The sequence below is a fragment of the Callospermophilus lateralis genome, chromosome 12 (assembly GCF_048772815.1).
Source record: "Callospermophilus lateralis isolate mCalLat2 chromosome 12, mCalLat2.hap1, whole genome shotgun sequence".
Lineage (NCBI taxonomy): Eukaryota > Metazoa > Chordata > Mammalia > Rodentia > Sciuridae > Callospermophilus > Callospermophilus lateralis.
This window is the reverse complement of record NC_135316.1, coordinates 69,118,027-69,143,317: the sequence shown is the minus strand read 5'-3', so window position 1 is coordinate 69,143,317 and position 25,291 is coordinate 69,118,027. Positions and strand designations below refer to the sequence as shown.

Here is a 25,291-nt window from a genome sequence, read left to right as displayed (position 1 = left end):
GTTTTGAAACAAGGAAATTAGCCATGTCTGAGATGTTAAATGAGTGATGTAGAAAAGTTAACTTTTGTAGAGTAGCAAAACTAATCTTGTGGGATGAGCGTAGTAAACTGAGGTAGCTTGTGTATGTTTTGTGTGTGTGTGTCTGTGTGTGTGTGTGTGTGTGTTTCTGCAGATCTGAGTGTGGTTTCTTTCATCTAGTTGTTACGGCTGAAATCACACATAAGCAAATGGGAAATGTACGTGATGGTCATACTGTTTTCTAACATACAAATTGTGTTGGAACAAATTGTATTTTCCAAATAAATAGGCTTTATAGTGAGCAAATTGCACTAGATAGGCTCTGTTACTTTAAAAAAGTGCAATGATCTGTAGTTCTAGAAAATTTCTTGAATTATTTTATTATATTCCCTCTCCTCCATATTTTCTTCTGTTTCCTGACACTATCATTAAAATGTTAGCATTCTAAACAATTATTCTTTATTTTCTTTCCCTTTTTGACATTTTGTTACAGTTGCTGAAATGTTTTACTTTCTATGAAATTTCACTGGTGCTCTCAGAATATCAAATTTTTCCATATCCAGGAGCTCTTTTTGTTGTTCTGAATGTTGTCCTCCTTCTCCTCTATCTCCTATTTTATCAATTTACTGCACTGTACCTGTTGGCTCAGTTAGTTGTAAAACATTGGGGCCCTGTCTTATATAGACTCATCTCATCTGCACCTTTCACTTTGAGAAGCACGGGCATTGGAAATATTGGATTCTGGGCTGGGGATGTGGCTCAAGTGGTAGCGTGCTCACCTGGCATGCGCAGGGCACTGGGTTCGATCCTCAGCACCACATAAAAATAAAATAAAAAGATGTTGTATCCACCGAACACTAAATAAATATTAAAAAATTCTCTCTCTCTCTCTCTCTCTCTCTCTCTCTCTCTCTCTCTCTCTCTTTAAAAAAAAGAAAGAAAATGTTGGATTCTTCAATATATTTCAGCCACCTTCTGGACCTTCTTTATTGCTTGCTTAGGTTCCAGCTTTGAAAACTGCTGAAATTGACATCTCTCCTATTTTTACTCTATCCTCATGTGTTTAAAACTGGATTGTCTTATCTCTTTAGTGTGTATACATAAAAACAGATAAATATGTGTGTTCCATCTACCACATATAGTCAGAAGTAGTTTTAAGCAGCCATGTAATAAAGCAAATTCTCTTTGAGAGTCTCATGGCCATATGAAACTATCCAAACCATGACTAAGAAAAGCACTATAGTTGCATATCTGGTTCTTAAAACTTTGTAGGCAGACGATTCTACAGAGGGGCATTATTCATTTGCACTTCCAGACAGGGAAAGATTTTGAATTATTAATAATTTTTGAAGAAGTTAGTGTATAATATAAGATATATTTTTTCTATCTATAATGCCTACTACTATTAAGTACACGTAGTACTGCTTAAATATACTGTGTACCATAATGACAGTCTCAGTAAATATGCCTTTTAGAATATTGAGACAGCAAATCCAGAGAGATCTCTTGCCTCATGCATTGGTTTCATCACATTCCCATGATGCTTCATGCTGGCTTGTCCTTCTTGGGGGTCCCTGAGTATCAGAGGAGCATTTCCTCTTGCTCATTTGAAAAGCATTTCCATGATTAATCTATCATTCTTTCAGGTCTTTGCTCATACCTTGCTTTCTCACAGAGGACTTCCTTGAAAACAATTTATTAAAGACAGGGTATCACTGAATTGCTTAGCACCTTGCTGAGGCTGGCTTTGAACTCTTTGATCCTCTTGCCTCAGCCTCGCAAGCCTCTGGGTTTACAAGCGTGTGCCACTGCATCTGCTTGAAACTTGGTTTTTAAAAAATATTGTACCTAACATCTCTTTCTCCATCAAATTTTAAAAGAAGTTAAAGTATTTGAGGTATTCAGTTTTATGTAATTTGTGCAGAATTATCCTAACTCAGTGTAAGTAGTAGGTGTTGGGACTTATACCTTATCACTGACACCAACTTAATGGCCTTTGCAAACATCTTGTTTTATCCAAATAAATGTGCTTGAACTTTAAAATATTTAATTTGTATAATGGAACAAAGGATTTAATTCTCTTTACATCAGACTAAACTAGATTAATCATTTTATACTTTACCTTCAAGCCAATTACAAAAACAGTAAGTCAAAGCATATTCAATTAAATACATTTTATTAGAAACAGCTCTAATAGTCTGATAAATCAGTATGTTTAAGATATTAATTGTCAAAGTGTCTAACCATAACAACTATATATAACATGCATTATATTAAGGATATGCATAATTTTTTTTATTAAATTGAGTCATTCTTGTCTGGGGTATCTATATATATAGCTCGTTTTGGGTTCTGGTTGATAGTTGAGCCATGTTGTAAACCACTGCTGCCTGTCTTGAGTTTGGTTCTTGACTATGACATTTATTAGGTGTTTTGTTTCCTTGGGTAGGTTGTCTAACCACTCTAAGCCTCGGATTTGTTTTAATTTTAAAATGAAGAAAATAACAATACTTACTACCTCAGAGTTGTTGTGAGAGTTAAATGAGATAATGTATGTATTACAATTATTGAGAAGTCTCAACTTTTAAGGATATGAATATTTAGCACTTTTATTTTTCCAATAATTACCACCAACTTTGCCCTTTGGAATCTTCTCCTTTCTGCTAAATAGTAGGGCTGTTTCACTGTATCTCAATTTAGTTCTGTGACTTTTCATATACTTCTGGTTACTTAAAAAGGCTCATCTTGATATATAAGACTGAGTTCTATGTATAATAACTTTTTAATATCATATTTGCTTCAAAGCTCTCCTGCCAACACAGGCAAAACTTAGTTCTTTGTTCTAGCACTTTGGAATAGACACAGTGGGACCTGGGTCCATTCCCTATGTATCTGCCTCCTGTCCCACATTCTGGACAAGCACCTTTGGTGTGGCTTGGTATGTCAGAAGAGGGGAAAAGCAGAGGTGTCCCAGTCCTCTTCATGGTCAACCACAGTGCTATTTTACTCTTAATGTGTAGGCTGAAGATGGATGTGTGGCCTTAGCGGACCACACAAATAATGAACTATGTCCTTGTAGCTCACTGGGGTTTTGCCAGTACCTTCCATGACCTGGCTTCATCTTCCAGGTGACTGATGCTACATTCTCCTGTGCCTCCCTCCAGGACTGTTTCCTTCATGTCTTAATTGGGAAGATTAAACATTTCATAGTTTGGTTAATAAGTGTTACTAATCATGCCCTGTTGAATCTCCCCTTCACCCTGGTGTCCAGCTTCCTTACTGGCATGTTATGCCATTTATATAACTTCCCAATAAACTCTGGTCTTTTTAATAATCATTTGCAGCTAAAAATAAACAAAACCTTCTTTTCATTTTGAAACTTGATTCTCAGAATCAAAGCTCTCTGTGCACTCTTGCCCTATAAAGGAAAACAACCCAGTCTGGACAATGGCTCTGGGTTTGGGGCCTTGCTCGTTCTTACCTGCCTCTTCCTTCTTCTCAGTAGTGGTGCTAGTCAGCGTTAGGGTGATAGGAAGAACAGGGGTGGTGCCTCTCTCTGAGTTGTCACAGCTGCTTTTCTGTGTACCCTCTGTCTGACTATTGGCTCCTTCTGTGAAGCAGCTATCCCAAGTGTCCTCTAACAGGACATATTTGGTGGTTCTCTCAGAACCTTTTCGGTCATGTGACATTGGACATTTGCCATTACTGACTTCTTTATTCACTCCAGCCACTGTCAAATTACCTCCATCATCTTGGTCTCCTCATCCAAAAGTGTACTTTCCAGACAAAGTTCTTGAAAAATGGCTCAAGCCCAGCCACCTTCTGTGATGTCCTCTAGACCCACAGAAAACTCAGTGTCTGCCATGCTACATGGCTTCCCCCAAAACATGCAACCACTTGACTTCATTATCTTTTTCTCACACACATTCCTGAAATAATCTCATCCACTCCCATGAATGTGTGTTGCTAGTACTTAACAATTTGCAAATATTTTTCTGAGGCCCAGTCCCTCCTCAGTTTTACCATATTTCTCACAGCCTCATGTATACAGTCAGTGTCATTTTCCAAAACCAGTTCCTACCCCTAGCTGTAGCCTCTGTTTGGTTAATTGTATCACCCTCTACTCATTTGTGTAATTACCTTCCACAAGCCAGTCTTCTCAGTTCTACTCCTAAACGTCTCCTTTCCCTCATTATTCATTTCATTTGACCTCCAATCCCATCCCCTCTAGTCTTGTACATTGTGATCAGAGTGCCTTGCTAACACACAAGTCCCAAACCATCACCTGCCAGCTTAAACCCTTTTGTGTGGACTCCATTGCTCTCAAACTAGTTGTCATCATGGGGCCTATGAGGCCCCAATCTCTTAGCTGTTTTTCCTTTTACTGCTTCTTTGTAGCACTAACCCCCAACTCCTTTCTCCCCAGCCACACTCACCAAGAAGTGTCCAGACTGCATGCTCATGCCCCAGGCTTTTGCCTGGCCCTTTCCTTGTCATGGAGCTGTTCTCATTCTCCTTGTTCTTATAGACAACTAGACAACTCCTACTAGTTTTGTAAGGCCCAGAAACTATCCCTTGGTTTCTTTCTTTTCTTTTTAAAATTTTTTACCTTTTGCTTGCTTTTTTTTCCTTTCTATATTTTCTTTTTCTTTTGGTACCAGGCATTGAACTCAGGGGCACTCAACCACTGAGCCACATCCCCAGCCCTATTTTGTTATTTTATTTAGAGAGAGGGTCTCACTGAGTTGCTTAGCACCTCACTTTTGCTGAGGTTGGCTTTGAACTTGTGGTTCTCCTGCCTCAGCCTCCTGAGCTGCTGGAATTTCAGGCATGCACCACTACACCCAGCTCTTTCCACATTTTTTATAATTGTACATAATGATGGGATTTGTCTTTACATATTTGTACATGCTCACAATATAATTTGGCATATAATATTATAATATAATTTGGCCAACCACTGCTGCTGTTTTCTTTATCTGTACAATGGGTGGTTTTAGATGTTACTCTGGTCCCATGGCAGAGATTGGCAGGAGGAAGCTTCACCTTATAATTTCTTTACCCTTCCAGCTCTGATAATATTCTTTGGGCTAGATTTCAGTATATGGATCTGGAATTTCTTGCCTATGTTCTTAAAACATGATATATTAAATAAGAAGTTGTCACTGTGCCACATCCCACAATTAGTTAGGTAAAACCTGGACAAAATGCATAATGTCCTTGAGTTTCCATTTCTAAACATACAGAATAAGGATATTAGAACTAAATGATCTCTAAGGTCTATTTTATCTCTAAATTTCTGAATAGATCAGAGAGTTAAAACCCCCAGGCACCATTTAAGTGACAGAGCTGGTGTCTAGAGAGACCATAATATAGAAATGTGTCACTTGATAAAGCAGAAGTATTTTACTAAACACCCTGAGATAACACCAAGTTTTCTTTTCCAGTATGTTAATGCTTACCTAAGCCTGCCATACATTGGGCATTCAGTAGCTATGTAATACCCTCAAATTTTTCTTGACCTTTGTAAGTAAAATTGTTCAGTTGAGCTTCATCTGATTATTTTAGGATCACTGAGGGATGGACTATAAATGGCCCCAATTGGTTCTATATGCATAGAGAAACAGTCTAGTTCCTACTGGCTTTTTCCCCCCTTTATGGCTTATCATTGTTATTATCTTCTGGAATTTTCATGAGAAATTCGTTCAAGTAACAATTTTTAAAGTTTTAAAAGAGCCCAAGGCATCTATTTTCTGTAGCTATGCAAAAGTAAGATGAAAATAATATCCATTTCGATAGACTTACATGAGGTTCTTGGAATAGAAAACCATAATCAGGACAACTTTTCACTTCTTCAGATGTTTTATATGGAATATCTAAATCTGTAGTGCCTTTTTTATCCGTGGCTCCTGATTTTCATAATCTACCACTATTTAACAGAAATGGCATTTGGCTTCAAAATGATTATTTTCAAGAAGTTGAAAAGAAAGGATTAACCATTTGAGTCCTACTGTTTAAAGGCACTGAGGGGAGTTGAGTCTCATCTCTTGCCCTTACTGCAGAACTCCTGTGACTTCTCTTGAATAAGTCTTCTGCCATCTATAAAACAGAGGCTTTTAGCATATGAGTGTTCTTTTAGAATTAGAGTTCCATTAAATAAGGCAAAGAAAATAGAGGCATGTGCAGACAGCCACTAGAGATCTATGAATTATTTCTGGAATTATAATAATTTAAACATAATTAAACGTTTTGAGAGAAAAAATATGTTAAAAGGCATATTTACAGAGAAACTTATGTACTATATATAGGTATGTATAAGTAAATACAAAATAATACTTAAATTTGTTAGCATTTTATTAGGGTTTTTAAAGTTTTTCACACTTAAAGCAAATATTTATTTTTTTATAAGTCTTTTAAAACTAATATGGGATTTAGGGAAATATATATAATATATATTTGAGTTAATTTTTTTGCAGATTAATCATTAAATTCAACAGTTTTAGGAAAGAAACAAAATTGCAGTTCAAATTTCAATCCAAATAATACATATCATACAATCATAAAATAATTAATTGGTTATAAAATAGGTATTATTAGGTCTCTTCAATGAATATATTCAAGTCTTAGGTTTGTATATTTTTAGTAGTTTTTTTTTTTTTGCCTTTACTTTAGAATATTTTTAATCAAAATAATACAGATATCTAAAGTAGTCAAAAATCATGGAAACAAAGTTTAACCATGGGTGGGGAGAAAGGAGAAATAGGGAATTTTTTAATGGGTAGTTCTGCAAGTTGAGAAAGTTCTGGAGATCTGTTTCATAACAATGTAGGTATACTTAGTCCTACTTAACTGTATACTTAAAGATGGTAAGCTTTTTTGTATGTTTTTACTACAATAAAAATAATACATGTGTATACATAAAGATCAAATAAAGAAATATTATATTTATATTTATTAGGGCTGTAGATTTCATTTTTCTTTTATACTGTATCTAGTGTTAGTATTAAGGGAATGCTGGTTTAATGGAATGAGTTGTGAAATGTTCTCAAAGCCTTTTGAGTCTTGCTTCTTTCACTTACTGTGATGTATTTGAGATTCATTTATTCATACTGTTATGTGTATTGGTAGTCATTTGTTTTTATTGCTGAGTAGTAGTACTCTTGTATAAATGTACAATTGGTTTATCTATTTTTAAATTGAGTTGACATCTGGATTTTTTCTATTTTTGAGTGATTATAAAAAAGTCACTGTAAGCATTTATGTACTGATTTTGATGATAACATGTTTTTAATTCTCTTAAGGAAGTAACCTGAATTAGGATTGCTAGGTTTTATAGAAAGTATGGGTCTATCTTTGTTTTTTCTTTTTCTTTTAATTTTTTAATATTTATTTATTAGTTTTCGGCGGACACAACATCTTTGTTTGTATGTGGTGCTGAGGATCGAACCCGGGCTGCACGCATGCCAGGCGAGCGCGCTACCACTTGAGCCACATCCCCAGCCCCCCCTTTTTTCTTTTTTTAATTTTTTTAATATTTATTGGTTTTCGGTGGACACATCTTTGTTTGTATGTGGATGGGTCTATCTTTGTGAGCAACTGCAAAAACTTCTGCAAAGTCAGTGTTACATTTTGTATTCCCGCTGTCAATGTAAGTGTTCCAATTGTTCTGCCTTCTTGTCAACATTTGGTATCTAAAGGTTTAAAATTATTTTTATATCTTTATGTTAGCCATACTAATAGGTGTGTTGTGTCATAATATCTCATTGTGGTTTAGTTTGCATTTTTGTATTGATAATGATGTTTAAAATTTTTTCCATTTGCTTATTTACAGTCATATATATATATCATTGATAAGACTATCTGTTCAAGAATTTTGACCATTTCTTTTATTGGACTGTTCATTTTCCTGCAGTTGTTTTGTGTGTTTTATCAGATACAAGACTTGCAATATTCATGTAGTATTATTGTCTTTCAAAGAATATATGTTCTTTTTTTTGACAAAAGTCTTATTTATTGTTTTTTTTTTTCCTCATGAATAGTGCTTTTTGTGTCCTAAGAAATCTTTATTAATTTGGGGAATAAAAGATTTCTTCTATGTTTTCTTATTAAACTTTTATAGTTTTGGATTTTACATTCAGATCTGTGATCTATGTGAAGTCATGTGTGAAAAATGAATCAAGTTGGGGGGATTGTTATGTATTAGTTTTTGCTGTGGTTATCCAGTTGTTCCTGCACTGTTTATTGAGAAAACTATCTCCCTTGAGCTGCCTTTACATATTTGTTGAAAATCAATTTGCCATGTATGTGTAGATCTATTTTTGATCTCTCTAATCTGTTCCATTGCTCTATATGTCTGTCCTTTGGCCAATACCATACTAGCTTGATGAAAGCCTTGAGATCAAGTGGCAGAAGTCTTTCATCCTTGTTATTTTTCCAAAATTGTTTTGGTTATTCTAATTTCTTTGCCTATGACACTTAGAATCACTAAAACTTTTCAACACGATTTTGATTAAGATTACACTGAATCTATACAATAGTTTTTGGTTAAGGAAATGATAGTTTAATAATAATGAGTCTTTCAACCTCCAAGCACAGCATATAGTTCAGCATTTATTTGGTTCTCTTGGATTCCCTCATCAGTACTTTATTAGCATACAGATCTTGTACCTACTTTGTTAGATATTTACCCATTTCATGTATTTTCATGCTACTATGAAATTTTAAATTGTTCATTACTAATAAATAGAAATGCAACTTTATTATTGTGTATTGAACTTATATCTTGTGATCTTGAAACTTGCTTCTTGGTAGTTATTTGTGGACCTTTTGGATTTTCTGTAGATAATCGTGTTATCTGTGAATCAAGATGATTTAATTTTATTTTATTTTATTCATTGTAGTGTAGATATTTTTTTTTCTTTCTTTGTCTTGCCTTGTTACCTGGCTATTAGCTTTAGTATGATGCCAAAGTACTGAGAGTGGGTATGATTCCCTTCTAATAATAAGGGGGAAAACATTAATTCTTTATCATTAAGTAAGATGTCTGTTGAATGTTGAGGAAGTTCCCTTTAGTTCCTATTTTACTGAAAGATTTTATCTTGGATGGTGAATTTTGTCAGATGTTTTTTCTGTGTCTATTGAAATGATCCAACAATTCTTCTTGAGTCTATTTGTAAAGTGAACTATTTGATTGATTTTCATGTTTATCTTGCATTCCTAGGATAAATGGCATTTGGACGTGATATAGTATTCTTTTTATATGTAGTTTCATTTAATTTTCCAAAATTTTGTTTAAAAAATTGCGTCTATATTCATTAGGGCTACAAATCTGTAGACTTTTTTTTAATAATGTCTTTATCTAATTTTAGCATCAAATAAAATTTAGCATCAGGAATGCTGGCCTCATAGAATGAATTGTTTTCTCCTCTTCAATTTTCTGGAAAATTTTTATGAAATTGGTATTATTTATTTTTTAAATCTATAGTGGAATTTACCAGTGAACCCATATAGATCTGAGGTTTTCTTTATAGGAAAATTTTAAACTACAAATTCAATTTTGTAAATAATATATGACTCCTCAAGTTATCAGTTTCTTCTTGTATGACTTTTGTGGTTGTCTAAGAATTTGCCCATTTCATTTAAGTATTTGGAGATTTTTTCAGGTAATCTTATTAGTGATTTCTAATTAATGCCATTACGGTCAGAAAACATTCTTTGTATAATTTGAATCCTTTTAAATTTATTGACTTGTTTCATAGTTCAGAATATTATTTATCTTGGTAAAAGTTTCACATGTACTTGTAAAGAATGTGTATTCGGTTAATGTTAGATGAAATGTTCTACAGAAATCAAGTCAAGTGGTTAATAACATTCTGTCTACTTGTTATTTCTGTTACTTGTTCTTTCCATCACTGAGAGGAATTGATGAAACATCCAATGCCTTTACAATTCTATCAATATTTGCTTCATGTTTTTTTTTTTATGTGTGTGGTTGTAGATGGACAATACCTTTATTTTATTTGTTTATTTTTATGTGGTGCTAAGGATCGAACCCAGTGTCTCACACAGCTAGGCAAGCACTCTGCTGCTGAGCTTCAGCTCCAGCCCTGCTTCATGTGTTTTGAAGCTCTGTTATTAGTACATAAACATTTGGGATTTTTACGACCCCTTGATGAACTGACGCTTTATTCCTGGTAATGCTCTTTACTTTACAGCCTACTTTGTTTAAATAATATTGTCAATCCTACTTTTTTGATTACTGTTAACATGGCATATCTTCTTCCATCCTCTTCCTGTGCATATCTGTGCCTTTATATTTAAAGTACATTTCCTGTAGGTAGCATAGTTGTGTCCTTTTCATCCAATTTAGCAGTCTCTGCCTTTTAATTGGGAAGCTTAATTTATACCAATATAATTGTTGATATAAATTGTTTAAATCTAGATTTTTTATTGTTTTTTTTTTCTCCTCTCATTCTGTCTTCCTTGAGTTTGTACTGTTTCTTGATTCCATTTTTTCCTTCTATATTGGCTTATTGCCTTTAGAGTTCATCGCATACATCTTTAACTCACCAATATACTTTACTTTACTTTATACTTTAACTCAGCAATATACTTTCTTTCTCCTTTCCTAGACTTTGTTCTGGTTATTTTTTATATATATATTTTTATATATATATATATATATATATATTTATATATATATATATATATATATATATATATATATATAATTTTTGTTGTTGTTGTTAGTAGTAGTTGGACACAGTAACTTTATTTTATTTATTTATGTTGACGTGGCCTGAGGATTGAACCCAGTGCTTCACATGGGCTTGGCTTGGCAAGCACTCTGCCACTGAGCCACAACCCCAGCCCCTTTATTGTGTTTTTCATCATACATTTTATTTCTATATATTTAATAGTCCATTCTATACATTGTTATTTTTTTCTCCTTTAAACAGTCAGTTATCTGCTAAAAGAGATTTTAAAAGTAATGGGTGGAAAGGTTTTATATTTAACTATGTGATAGTCATTTCAGACACTCCTCATTCTTTTGTGTAGATCTAGATTTTCATCTGGTATCATTTTCTTCCTACTGAACAACTTACTTTAAACTTTCTTGTATGCAGGTCTGTCTGTGAAAAATTTTTGTAGCCTTTGTATGTCTGAAAAAGTATTTTGCCTTAAAGATTTTTAAAGATTCTTTACTAGGCATATAATTGTAGATTGACAAGTTTGTCTTTTTTTCTTTCTATAAAGATGGTTCTGTACCGTCTTCTCTCTAGCACTGTTTCCAGCCTGAAGTCCACTTTCATTTTTGTTGCTCTGTATGTAACACAGTTCTCTGTTTCCAGGATTCTATCACTGTTTAAGCAATTTGGGCCACATGCTTGCTGTAATTTTCTTCATGATTCTCTTGCTTTGGGATTTATTTAATTCTTACATATGTGAGTTATTGTTTTTAATAAATTTGGGATAAATTGCCATTATTTCTTAAAATATCTCTTCTTCCTTTCCCTCCTCTAGTCTTTAGGGAGTTTACCACAGATATATTTGGTTTCTTGAAACTGTCCCACAATTGATGCTTTGTTTCTTTTTGTTTCATTCTTCTTTTTCCAATTGTTTTTATGTTTATTTTGAATACTTTATATTGTTAATATATCAGTAATGCTTCTGCCCTATTTATTCTGCTACCAGAATCCTATATAAAGTGTATTTTATTCTTAACCATTGTAGTTTCCATTTTGATTAATTTGCATTTTCATGCCTGTCTTTAGTATACTAAATACCTTCTGGAACATATAGTCTAGAAAATATAGTCAAAATATAGTCAAAGCAGCTGCTTTAAAATCCTTGTCTACAAATTCTGTCATCTCTGTCATATCTGGGTCATTTTGATTAATTGTTTTTCTCATTATGAGTCATACTTCCCTACTTGTTCCTTTCTGTGTCTGGTACCTTTTATTGGGTGTCAGATACTATGAATAATTGGATGGTAGAGATTTTATTTTATTAAATATACTTGGGCTTTGTTTTAGGACAATATTAAATTACTTGAAAATAGTTTGATGTGTTCAAGGCTTCCTTTAAACTACTTTCTACAGGATCAAATCTCCCCTTCAGCCTAGGACTAAGCTCCCCCACCACCCTTCTGAGTATTGGATGTCTGTATTTACAAGTTTTTTAAACTAAGGGTTGTGATAGCCCTTCCTTTTCCCCACCCTGTGAGATTTTTGAAAATTGTTCGGTCTCCTTCTTTTGGGGGATTATTTTCCAGCCTGGGGTAGTACTCTGTGGAAGGCCAGAAGGGTAGGGCATCTCCTGTAGGTCCCTCTCTGTGTGTCTGTGAATCTCTTTCTGTTGCTTTAAAGTGTTTTATTTAATCCAGGCAATACGGTACATATGTAAATATCGAATAGAATGAATAGAAGAAAATTAAGAGTTTCCTTTATCCACTCCTCCCAAGTCTGTTTCAGATGTAGCCACTTTTAATTATTTATTTTTCCTCCTTATTTACTTCCACGTTTTTGTGTAATATTATTTACCCTCATATTATTCCCAGTAAATTTAACTTCTTAAAGTTAAATCAATTTAAAAATCTAAAAATACAGTCACATAAATTTTATTTGAGTATTTGTTTTATTTTTTTGCTTTGTTTTCTGAAAAACTGTCTTTGAACCTATCCAGTGGTTCCATCAGCCCTGTCACATACCCATGGGCACTGCCCGGCTCCTTTGATCCCTCAGCTGTCCCTCATCCTTCTGACTAGGCACAGGCCCACTGCTGCTTGGGCTTGCTTGGCCTTGTCACCTGTAGTTTCCCTCTCTTTCCCCTTCTTTCTTTTCAGTGTGTGATCCTTTGGTTCCTATTTCTTAAGCGTTCTTATTTTCTTGGTTTGCTTTCCTCCATTGTGGTGCGTGAAATATCTAAAAATGCTTTTACTCTACCTTTGCACTCAAATGATGATTTAGCCAAGAAGGAATTCTAGATATTTTTTAAAAAACCTTTTTCTCTCAAAATTTTAAGGTATTTTTCTCTGTTGTTTTCTGAAAGCCATCAAACCCATTCTGATGGTAGTTCTTGTGTTTGTAAATTATTTTTTTTCCCATTTGTAAGCTTTCAGGAATTTTTCTCTATCCAAATGAACTGAAGTTTCATGATGTGCTTTTGCTATAAGGCTTTTTTCATTTATAGTGGTGGGCATTTAATCATCTCATTTAAACTGGACTTTTGTGCCCTTTAGTTCTGGAAAAAATTTTAAATGATTTCTTTTAATTTCTAAATGATTTCCCTTCCCTCTAATTTTGGAACTCATTCCATTTTGGTGTTGGATGTACAGTCATCCTTAAAGTTTCTTCTCTTTTATCTCACAATTCTCTCATTATTTTCCTTTTGTTGTTCTATTTTTTTTTTTTTTGAAGATTTTTTCCACTTTCTAACCTTTATCAAAACAAGGAAATTTAAAATATGGTTGAGTTTAACAGCTTTTCCCTTTTTTGATTTCTTTGGCATTATTTCTTGTTATGACAATGTGGAGGGGAATCAACACTAAAGCATTATTCATTCTCTGTTAATCAGATTTTTTCTTAATACATTTCAGTTTTAAATATTTCTTAAATTGACAGATAAAATTGTATGTATTCACTGTATATAGTATTATGTCTTGAAATATATGTATATTGTAGAATAGTTAAGTCTAGCTAATTAGCAAATGTATTACTTCATATAGTTACATTCTTGTGAGGAAAATACTAAACATCCACTCTGCATTTTTAAAATATACAATATATTATCATTAACTCTAGCCATCATGTTGTACAGCAGATCTCTTAAACTTATACTTCCATCTGTAATTATATACCTTTGACCAACATCTTCTCATTTCACCCTCTCCCTCCCCTGCACCCCACATGACCTTCCCAGTCCCTGTGAACTACTTTCTACTCTGCTTTAATGAGATCAACTTTTTTAGATTCCACCTATGAATGAGACCATGTGGTATTTGTCTTTCTGGGTCTGGCCTATTTCAATTAATAAAATCTTGAAAGCCATCCATATTGTTGCAAATGATAGGATTTTATTTTTTATGGCTGAGTATATTTTCTTGTACATATATATACCACATTTTCTTTAGCAGGGAATCCTGCGGTTTGCTAAACCTGATAACCCTGCTTTCAGTGCCTAATGAGAGTAAACTAGAAAAGTGGAGGTGACTTGGGAGTCCCTAGACAACAGTGATTTGGTCAGTTGCAGGGCCATGTGTCTTACCTGCTTCCTTGGCAGTCATTTCAGATTTACAAGGAATTTTGGATGGGGAGAAAGATTATCCTTGTTGAGTGGTGATGGATCCCCTCCCCCCTTTACTAATATTGACCTTGTCAAATCAAATTTAGTTACTCAGAAATACAGTACAGGCCCTGCCTCTGCTCCTCTTCTACGGTTTCCCCATTTTTTTTTTTTCCTTAATATTTTTTTCTTAGTTGGACACAAATATTTTTACACCAAGATGCAAAAGGTGGTTGAATAGGAATCCATGCAAAAAGGCTCCAAAGCAGACAATAACAAAACATCCCAATTGCTAGTGTCCAGTCTGTTCCCTATGTTTCAGAATACTCTGGGGAGTGAGAGCTCCTGATCTCTGCCCAGGGCCTAAAGCTGACTTGTATGGTCCATTACCTTTATAGCTTCCTCTGGAGGCTTGTGGTATTTTCTCTGTCCTATCAGCAAGTCTTCGATGAGCTCTGACACAAGACTCGTAGGTGTTTTGTCAGACAAACACAAGAACCTTTGAATGTAATTCTAGCCATTTGTACCCCAGATATTTCTGATTCAGTGGTTTTCCTCCACGAACCTTTCCTCCATTTCCTTTGCCTTCTTTTCCAAATTATGTCTTTTCAGCTTTCAGGTAAAAATCCAGTTTCCAAAAAAAGTAGCATGTTTATATGAAAAGTTTGAAAAAATTAAATTTCTAATCATTCTTTTTGTTGCATATCCTTTGGCTTAGCAAATTCTACAGAAATGTACATGTTCTTTTCCCTCTTTCTCCCTCCCCTCTCTCGGATGAATATACAAAGATGTTTCTTGCATTTTATTTGAAATAGAAAGTATTAGAGATGACCAAAATGTCCCTCAGGAGGGATATGTTTGTATTTGCTTCTGTTGCTTAATTGAAATGACTGAAATAAAAACATAGTTAACTGATTTCTGCTTATGTTCAAGAACAACTTGATTAAATAAAATTCAATTAATTCAGTAATATTTTTAAACTCCAGCTGAGAATTTTAAGTTCATTTCTTTATGTGAATGTAGAAGATTTTTAAAGCTCTTTTATAGCTTTTCCTTTGAAGTTGGTATTCAGTTGGATTATATAAATGGATCTTATCACAGATAGTTTTAGTCATAACTTTAACTTTCAAAGTATAGAAGCTATCATGTAGTAAATAATAGTTCTGTTTAGCATTTGTAGACATAGGGACTATATGCTTGTTTTCCAAATTATTATAGGTTTTGAGTTTCTACGTATTGTTTCCTTTTACTGAAAATGGGTGCCTTCTTTAAAAATATATAATAGTTAATTTTTATAAATTATAGATATGCTAGTAAATGTTTTATTCAAAATCAAAGCCTAACATGAACCTTATAATAAAAATGTATCTTACTGTCTTATAGATACACTTAGTTTTTAACCCCCCAAAAGTTTTATCCTCCTCTTCATCTACTGAATTCACCATATTTGGTTCCTAATTGTTTTAGACAGTTTTAAAAACTAAATGTCCCTCTGCCAGACTTGGGTCAGCTTTAAAGCTTCTCCAAAAGGCTGTGATGGAAATTTTAGGAAAGGATGCTCCATGAGGGAGAATGCTTGTTTCGAAGAAGTGTGTGTGTGTGTGTGTGTGTGTGTGTGTGTGTGTGTGTGTGTGTAATATATGTTTACATTCTGTGGTCAGATTTTATGTTGCAATTATTTTTGATGATGCAACTTGCCTATGAATTAGATCCCAAATACTTTGTAGTGGGTCCCCGCCCCCTTTCTGTTTTTATAGTATTATGCCATGAGAGGGCAGTATTGTAGAGGTTAATGTTCCCTTCTCAAATGTACTGCGAACTGTTTATATTGTGTTAATAAGCAAACTTCTTAGATCTACAGTATACTAATTGTAATCTTAACTGATGCATCCTTGCAGATATTTTAAATTAACAGAGATAATTTTGTCACAGGTTGCATTTTACACCCAGATCTCTTGATTTGGGTTTGGCAAAGTGAATTATTTGTTAACTGTGACCATAGGTTGAGCCTGCAGTACTCCTTGGCTACTTAACTATTTTTAATCACCATCAGATGCTCCTTTTGACTGATTCTGGACACTGCAAATGGGCAGACTACCTCCAAGGAGTTGTGTGCTTTGAAGGGTACTGGACTATTTCAGTCTAATAAGATTGAGTCTTGGAAGAATTGCTGCTTAACCTCCAAAAACTTGTCTTAGTGACTTGCTGAAAATGGATCTCTTTAGGATCCAGCCCATGGACTGACTTTTCTAGTTATAAATGGAAAAAGGTATATTTAATTCCTGGTGCTGTTGGGGAGATATGATTTCAAGGCTGATGACTCTGGGGACATTTGGGGAAGATACCCTGGATTTCATTCTATGGTTTCCTTTGACCCAATTTTTTTATGCCTAGCAAAGAAAATATAGTGTTAGTTTCTAAAAGTAACTGATAAATTCATGTGAAGGTACTATTATTCAAAAAGCAAATGTAATTTTATTAGCATTTAAAAAATATTCTTGCAGTAGGGTTATTATTCTTATAAATAAAACCCTCTATAAAATCATCCCATTACTGTAAGAACCAGATAATTGAAATCGAGATGCTCCAGCTCCTGCAAGTCTTTAGTGGTGGGACTGGGCATGCCCAGTAGATCAGACGGTTCTTGTTGCAAATAGGAAGCGTTGTCGGTTGAGCAGTCGCCGGGACCGGCCGCTCCGGGGACCGGGGTCTGACTCCCCTTAAACGTAAGCAGTGCGGGGCATCGATCGTGTCTTCAGGGACCTAGACACTTTCTGTCCATGTCGTGGCCAGGCATTCCCAGGCTGTGGGGGCCTCCGCGGCCCGCGCCCCAGCTGCTCCCAGAACTGCTCGGCCAGCCCACCCGAGGAGCTGGGCTGGAGCGCAGGCGGGGGAGGCAGCCAAGGGAGCTGGGCAGGCGGGGAAGAGCGGAGGGGCGGTCCGACTAGGAATTGGCCAATCGGCGCTTCTGTGTGCTGAATATATGTTGCACTTAGACCGGGAGACCCGGTCTAGAGCCGAGTGGAGCCGCGCTGCCGGTCCCGAGGCTTCGCGTAGCGCTGGGATCTGAATCTGCCCGGTTCTCCAAGCCCCAGAAGCCGGGTTTCTTTAAACTGGCGCTGCTGTTTTCTCTCTCCTTGGGGTGTAGAAAGCTAGAAGACTTTATCTAGCACAAGCAAAGCCGCTGCTGTTCCCTCTTTTTTATATTTTTTCCACGAGGGTGTTTTTGGCTGCAATTGCATGAAATCCCAATGGTGTAGACCAGTGGCGATGGATCTAGGAGTTTACCAACTGAGACATTTCTCAATTTCTTTCTTGTCATCTTTGCTGGGGACTGAAAACGCCTCTGTGAGACTTGACAATAGGTAAATGTTGGCTGGAGTAGTTTTTTAAAATTTACTCGAAAGGTATTTGTAATAATGCAGGTAAAAGATAGCCGGGCAAATTCCTTTGTCCATAGCTTGAGAGATTACTGTGACATGGATGTTGCTTTTTGAAATGTTCAGAATAGCGTTATTTTCGCAGGTCTTGTCAAGTGAACAGGCTTTCCCACATTATGTAATTTAGCCCTTTGTGGCTGAGTAAAATAGGGAAATGCCTGGATAGTCGTTAGTAAGAGAGTGGCTTTATTTTCTGGAGGGTGATAAATTTCATAGCGTTTGAGTACATTCAAAATATGATGCTAATAACATCACAGAATTGAGAGATCCGTCTTTTATCTTGGATGCTTAAGATAAATTCCATTTGTTTTTGATGATCTCTTTTATCCTCTTTTTCCAGCTCCTCTGGTGCAAGTGTGGTAGCTATCGACAACAAAATCGAGCAAGCTATGGTATGTACTGTTTAAAAATCATTTGTATTAAATGTGGGTACAGCACAGAAAGCGAGATGTCTTGGGGTGGAATCAGTGCATCCCTTAGGACTAGATGATGTAGACTGTTCTTCATACATTCAGAAAAGCTGCTGCTATCTCTATTCTGCCAGCGTGGGGCCACATACCATGGCTGCCATGGACGAAAAGGCCCTCAGGGTATTAAATGTTCTCTCCTGGACTGATTTCATACAACCTTAGGATTTTTTTAGGGTGTCCCCTTTTGCTAGGAAAACGCTGGCTCAGCGTCTCCTTCCGTTGGTCCTGGGCACATCTTTAAGGATATGGCTTCACTAGGAATCCTAAAATTTTACTAGGGAGCCTGGAGCAGGGAGGGCCCCAGAAGTGGAGATCTCAGTGAAGAGCCTTCTAAGACCGTGCACAAATGGATCCCCAGCAATGCATGCTACTGCAGAATGAAGGAGAATGGGAGAAAAGTTTTGTTTTCTCAGCCTGCGCTTGGATTTCTCCTATTTTTTATTTCCGCCTTGGCCGTTCTTTGTTATTGGAGCAGCGCCTGTGGCTCTTCTCACGGGATTCTCTGCCCACTGTTGCTAGGCAAACTCCGAACCTTTAATTCGGAGCTATAAATAACTCGGGCTCCCATTGGCTGCGACGTCTGCCCAGGTTTCTGTGATGTCAGCTTAATCACGAAAAGAGGGGGGCCTGGGGTGGAGGGAAGAAAATGCGGCAACATGCTCTGTAGGAACTGGCTGCAGCCGGTGCTGAGGGAGGCGGCTCTGGAAGGCTGGGGAGGGACTTGGGGGCGGGGAAACAGCCACTAAGCTGCGGGCCTGAACATCCCGGAGGCCTGGCTCCAGGAACCCAGCGCCCAGTGGAGGAGCCCAAGTGCAAATAGGAACCCGACTGTATGCGTCCCTGCTAACCTCTGCAGAGGAAACATAGAATTTTGGAAGACCTGATCACTTATACTTTAAACTTAAGTACTGTGCACTTGTGGTTGTATTCAGATTTCCCCAAGTCTGGTTTATTGAACTTCAAAGGCAAAATATGTGAAAGATTAGGCCTGGAGAGCTTTGCAAAATAATGCTTTAGAAATTCAGAGTCTAGGAAATAGTAGATTAAACCCTTTTTCTCCCCCTTTTTCTTTTAGGATCTGGTGAAAAGCCATTTGATGTATGCAGTTAGAGAGGAAGTGGAGGTCCTCAAAGAGCAAATCAAAGAACTAATAGAGAAAAATTCCCAGCTGGAGCAGGAAAACAATCTGCTGAAGACACTGGCCAGTCCTGAGCAGCTCGCTCAGTTTCAGGCCCAGCTGCAGACTGGCTCCCCTCCTGCCACCACGCAGCCACAGGGGACCACACAGCCCCCTGCTCAGCCAGCGTCCCAGGGCTCAGGACCAACCGCGTAGCCTCCTATGCCCGCGCAGAACTGGCTGCTGCTGCTGTCTGAACTGAACACACCAGGAAGATGTACTAGGGAGAGTCTGCCTCCACAGTCACCCATTTCATTGCTCGCTGCAAAAGAGACGTGAGACTGACATATGCCATTATCTCTTTTTTTTTTTTTTTTCCAGTATTAAACACTCATTTGCTTTTGGCTTGAAGAAATTTATTAGTTGGGTGAATTAAAGGTTACAGAGAATTAGCATGGATTGTACCCTGTGCAGCTTGGCAGATAATCTGAGGAATGGTTAATTGATGCTGAGGAGCTGTGTGCCTTTCCATCCCTTCTTGCTGCCCACCCCACTTCCAGGAGTTCTGCTGCTGGTAGTGTACTCCATGGGGTTAGGAAGCAATGGAGCTCCTCACTGGACTTTGCACTCTCCTCTCCTCCCCATGAGGAACTTGAAAGGGGGGCAAGAAACAAGACTAAAAAGAGGGGGAATGCAGTTTATTGTACACACTGACGACTGTGACTGTCACCAAATCCTATAAAAAAAATAGTACTGTGCCTCTTTTATTAAACAGCGGATGACACAAAACTATTAGTGATAAAATGGTGACAGGTAGCTGGGACCTAGGCTATCTTACTATGAAGGTTGTTTTGCTTATTGTATATTTGTGTACGTAGTGTAACTATTTTGTACATTAGAGGACTGGAACTACTGTTTAGGTTGTACAGATTGAAATTTAGGTGTTTCATTGGCTGTCTAAAGAGGTGTGGATTGTCTTTTATTAGAGACCTACATAAAACTGCTACATGACAAAAACCACACCTGAAGAAATTTTAAGAATTTGACACAGTTAGTCACTTTGTGTAATCAGAAATCTAGCTGCTGAATATTTTGAAGTAAATCCTTGTTCATTGAAGTCTTTGGATTGAGCAGGTTGATGACTTTGAAAAATGACCAGATTTAGCTAATAAATTGGGAGTTCCCAGTAGGGGTTTCTGCATATCACCTGTATAGTAGCTATATGCAAATGTTCCTGTGCATGTTCTCTACACAGTTGTAAGGTGTCACTGTATTTAACTGTTGTACTTGTCAACTTTCAATAAAGCATATAAAAATGTTGATAAACAAGTGTTTCCATATTACAGTGTGAACATAATTGCAGGTATTTTCACAACTGTTTGCAGGTTAAGCTAAGCAATTTGGCTAGTAAAATCCTGACAGGGAGTAGAAGTGCTGGACAAAGTAGGGGTGTGATGTGGAAGGAACTCGACACGTCATTGTTGGGCTAGTAAGAGAAGAGACAGTGGAGAAGATGGCTCAGTTCTTCCAACTGTAGCATGTCTTGGACAAGTCACTTCACCTCTGTGGGCTCTGATGAAAAGGATTGAAAGATAAATGTCTTAAATTTTCCTATGGCTTTAAAATTCTGGAATTCATGAATATCTTCATCTTCCATTGTTTACTGAACCAGATGGGAAATAAGCCTTATTCTGTTTTTCATCGAGTAAACATCTTTAAGATCAAAAAAATGAAACTTAGAGAATCTGATTTCCACTTTAAGGACTCTTCACCTTGGGTTGGGATGTCTCTTGTAGGGTGCTCTGAGCTTCTAGCTTCTGGGGCAATAATTTATTTTGTCCAAGCAAAAGACCTGATTTCCAGGGGTTGCCTGTACTCGATTGAGGTAGGACCTGATGATCAAGGGAGTCCTTCCCAGCAGATTCTATAGGAATGTAAAATAAGTCAAAATTTAAAAGTACACTGGAATCCTAAAGCTAACTGTCTATAATCTGTCTGAGGACCTTAGCAACAGCCCTTTGCCATATGGGAATCAGAGCATGCACAAACTCTATGTAATGTGCTTGTAGGACAAGGACTTAACTTTCTGAATCTGTCACTTCTCCATTTTTAGGAGATTGACAGGTGAGTGGGTCATGAGACTCCTGAAAAGACTCAGATGGCATGCGTGAGTTAGAAAATGGAAGTATTGAAGCAGTGAACTAGCTGCCCATCATAGCCTGCTGGCAGTTGCCCAGAGATGTTTGGGGAACTTGAAGAGGACTCACAAAAATCTTGTGTCATATTAATTTGAAGATCAGATAATTTTGACTTAAATTAAGTCAAATTAGGTAGTAATTATATTTCCTTCAAAAAGGAAAACTGTAGTGAGTAGCCATTTCATCTTTTATGTTTTTAAATGAAATTTCCTAACATTGTATGTGGAAATTGTGGAGGATTTGGAAAAGCTCAATCTCTTCTCCATTACTGAAGAATCCTTTCGGTCCTTCTATTAAATATGTGAAACTCTGAACCTGGGCACAGTGGTGTACAACTGTAATGCCAGCTGCTTGGAAGGCTAAGGCAGGAGGATCACAAGTTCGAGGCCAGCCTGGTTAACTTAGTGCGACCCTGTCTCTAAAATTAAAAAAATAAAAAGTACTGGGGTTGTAACTCAGTGGTAGAGTACCCCTGTGTTCAATCCCCAGTTCCTTCCTCCCCACAGAAGAAATAAAACTCCCTTGAAATTTTGGTAGCCAAATACTGTATGTGAAGTCAGAATTAATTATTAAAATTGAAAGATGTTCCTTTCATTTATTATATGTATTTTAGGTGATTGACATATTTAATCATAAAAAAGGCCTTATTAGCCTGTAGGTTTTATATAATTGATTGATTGTATCAATTATATAATATATAATTTTATATAATTGATTGTATCACATTTTGTTCTGTGGGGCAGGAAAGATTTCTAAGGAGAATGGAATGGAAGTATTGAAGCAGTGAACTAGCTGCCCATGAGGGGTAGTGGGTGTTCATGACATCATTAATTGCAGCAGGACAGACCGCCGTTCAGTGAAGGAAAAGCCAAGGAATTTTACATGATTTTAATGAATGTCTGTATTCTGTTTCAAATTAGCTATGTTCAGTAACTGCTTTTTTTTTTTTTACATATTTTAAGAGCAAAAATTTACTCTTCATTTTGTGATGAATATGCCATGCCAGAATCAGTTTTTAAATTATGCAAGAAATGTATAAAAGTTAATTATAACTAAAATTAGAAATGGAAATGAATTTCAGTACAGACACCGCTGGTCCTTACGTGTATAAAATGTGTAAAACAAGTAATTGAAGCTGCGGGGCCTGACAACATGACTGCTTTTAGATGTTAACTTCAGCTCCATTCAGACAGCAATAGTGTCAGAATTAGAAAGAGAAGCAGAGAAAATGAAGTTTCCTCTCCCTCTTAGGTAACATGGTTTGAAATGTGCCGCAGGGTACCTGCACTGGTGGGAGGAACAAGCACCAAGAGACAAGAGACTCTGCAGGCCTGAACCCCTCAGGCCTGATTTCTCCTCTGTAAAAGGACTGGATCAGATTATGAGGATTACATCCTGTCCTATATGCTTTGGACCTCTGCTTTCCACTGTGACTTGTTTTATTCTAACTTTGGGAGGAGGGTGTGTGTGTGATGTGTGTGTTTGTTCATTTAATTTCTTAGACCAAATTAATTTGGTTTTAATACTAGTTTTGTCTGTTACTAATTAAGTGACTTGTTGGCATCTGTGGCCTCATGCCTCAAATGAGGACCTTCCGTCTCCATAGGAGTTTCCTAAGGCAAATATCAGAAGGCTGCAAGCACAGAAATGGGTTCAAAGCAACCCTCCAAACAGTGTCAGCTGTTGCTTTTGAGTTATTCATTCTCTTGTTCATAGTTGTGTGAACATGACTCTGTGTGTGTGTGTGTGTGTGTGTGTGTGTGTGTGTACTGGAAGTGAACCCAGGGCCTTGCTGCTGGGACAGAGCTCTCCCCACTCTGAACTACATCCCAGTTTAAAAAAAAAAAAAAAAAAATTATTTTGAAACAAGGTCTCACTGAGTTGTGATCCTCTTGCTCAGCCTCCCGAGTAGCTGGGATTACAGATGTGTCCAGCTATGTATTTAATTTTATATTTTTCTTAGGAACAAAGCTATTGCAGCTTGATTTTTCTGAGAGCTTTTTGATTTAGCATTTGATGATAGTAGTGGCTGTTTAAACTTTATTATGAAAATGCACATAGGAAGAAAATGTTCTTTAGAGAATGTGGGCAGAATGCAGCATTTCTTCTGTATCTAAGAAATGATGCCAAATGACAGCTGTTTGATTGATGTGCATTAGAGAAGGGATTAACTGGGAACTGTCCATGTTTGAAAATAATGTTGGTGGAAGTAAGTAAACAATTATAGGTGAAGAAAATATATCTTAAATTATTAATTCTTAATGGAGAAAAGTTCTACATAAAATAGTGCTATGGAATGCCAGGCAGGCCTGAAATTTCAAATCCTATCAGTAGTTATGGGAAGACTCAGGAGTCCCCAAAAATGTGCAAAATTGCTACAATATTCCAAGGTAGATCTGCGTGCTAAACCAGTTATTTCAGACTCCAGTGTCTACCAGATATGACAAGAAAGCCCCGAGTGAGTGAGGGTAAGGTACAGAAGGTACAGTGACTGGCAAAAACTGAGGAGGGGAGTGCTCGTTCTGATGGGTTCAGCTGCCACTCAGTTCCATCCAGCTGCCGTGTGGGAATTCAACCATCCTGTTGCCAGAACATTCAATTTTCAAGATGTAGAAATTCAGGGTTCTGTCTGGAAATAACTGTCTTCTGAACATTGTGCAGACCAAATAAAAGCACACCTCCTAAGCCAATCAGCCCACAGGTCACAAATTTCCACCCCTGCTATCCATCTTCCTTCTATCTGTAAGAAACAAGCTTCTGCCTAAAGTGGCAGCTCACCTTTCACCTCAAAACAAAACAAATCTGAAAAATCTTTTGGATTAGAGAAAGTGGACACAGCTTTAGCTGGTGAGCTAGTTTGTTCACAGCTTTAGCTGGTGAGTTAGTTTGTTCAGAGAACATTTACTGAATACCTTCTACGTGTTGGAGATAAGTAGAGGGAGCAAGCCTCAGGGACAGCTACGCAGCTGCCTGCAGGACAAATGAGGTCATTTTTGTTTCGTTTTCCAGCAAAATTTGCATTATGTGATATAATATCTGAGCCATCCCTTTCACTATTCCTTCTCAGGTGAGCCCTTTAGCAAAACATTTCTGAATTCTAAGAGTTTTTGCTGAATGGGTCACATTTCCTCATGGTACTCTGGCCCTGCCATTACATTTTATAGTTGACTCAGGGGCAGAGACAGTTGATGTGATACCCCAAGGCTCCTCTCACACACACACCCCAATTTCCAGGGACAACATGTATTTCAATTAAAATAATGTGTCCCATTGCTTCCTAATCACATTCAATACATGCCCTAATATGTGGTTTGCAGTCACTGTAGACCAGGTGATCAAGAAAATGGAAGACTCGGTGACTTTCCAAGGACCAAGAATACAATGGAGGCTTTTAGGGTGACCAACTCCACCTGTTTGCCCAGGACTTTTGGTGCCTACTCCAGGAAAGTCCTAAGCAAACTGGACCAAGTTGGCCACCCTGGATCCCATTTCCTCTTCTACTTGAACCCAGTTATAGCTCCCACCCACCATGGAGTGAAGTGTAACCATGGTTTAGTGAGTACTGAAGTGACCCATCCCGAGTTGGCCCATATGAAAACCATACTCGGTGATCTGCTGTGCCTCTTCCCCTTCCCCAAGATCCTGGAACCAGGCAGATGAGGATGAAGTGACCTCAGAAGTGACAGAGCCCTTGTCAGCTGAGTCCCAGAATGACTGGAGTAGGGTGCCCTTCCCCACTATCATGGAATCAGGCAACCCTGTTCC

General features: G+C 37.0%; 1 protein-coding gene across 6 annotated transcripts in view; it reads left to right on the top strand.

Moving 5' to 3' along the window:
- Positions 1-20,654, top strand: part of Tsc22d1 (TSC22 domain family member 1) — a 111,922-nt gene extending 91,268 nt beyond the window's left edge. For 4 of the 6 annotated variants that reach the window (XM_076872601.1, XM_076872606.1, XM_076872600.1 and 1 more), the window contains 2 exons: positions 18,082-18,133; positions 19,287-20,654. In XM_076872601.1, coding sequence (XP_076728716.1) covers positions 18,082-18,133; positions 19,287-19,544 — 310 coding nt within the window. In that variant the 3' untranslated portion in view covers positions 19,545-20,654. Of the gene's footprint in view, positions 1-16,454; positions 17,028-17,259; positions 17,667-18,081; positions 18,134-19,286 lie in introns of those variants that run through there. The other 2 variants (XM_076872610.2, XM_076872608.1) reach the window with 2 other exon arrangements.
- The last annotated feature ends 4,637 nt before the right edge of the window (positions 20,655-25,291 follow it).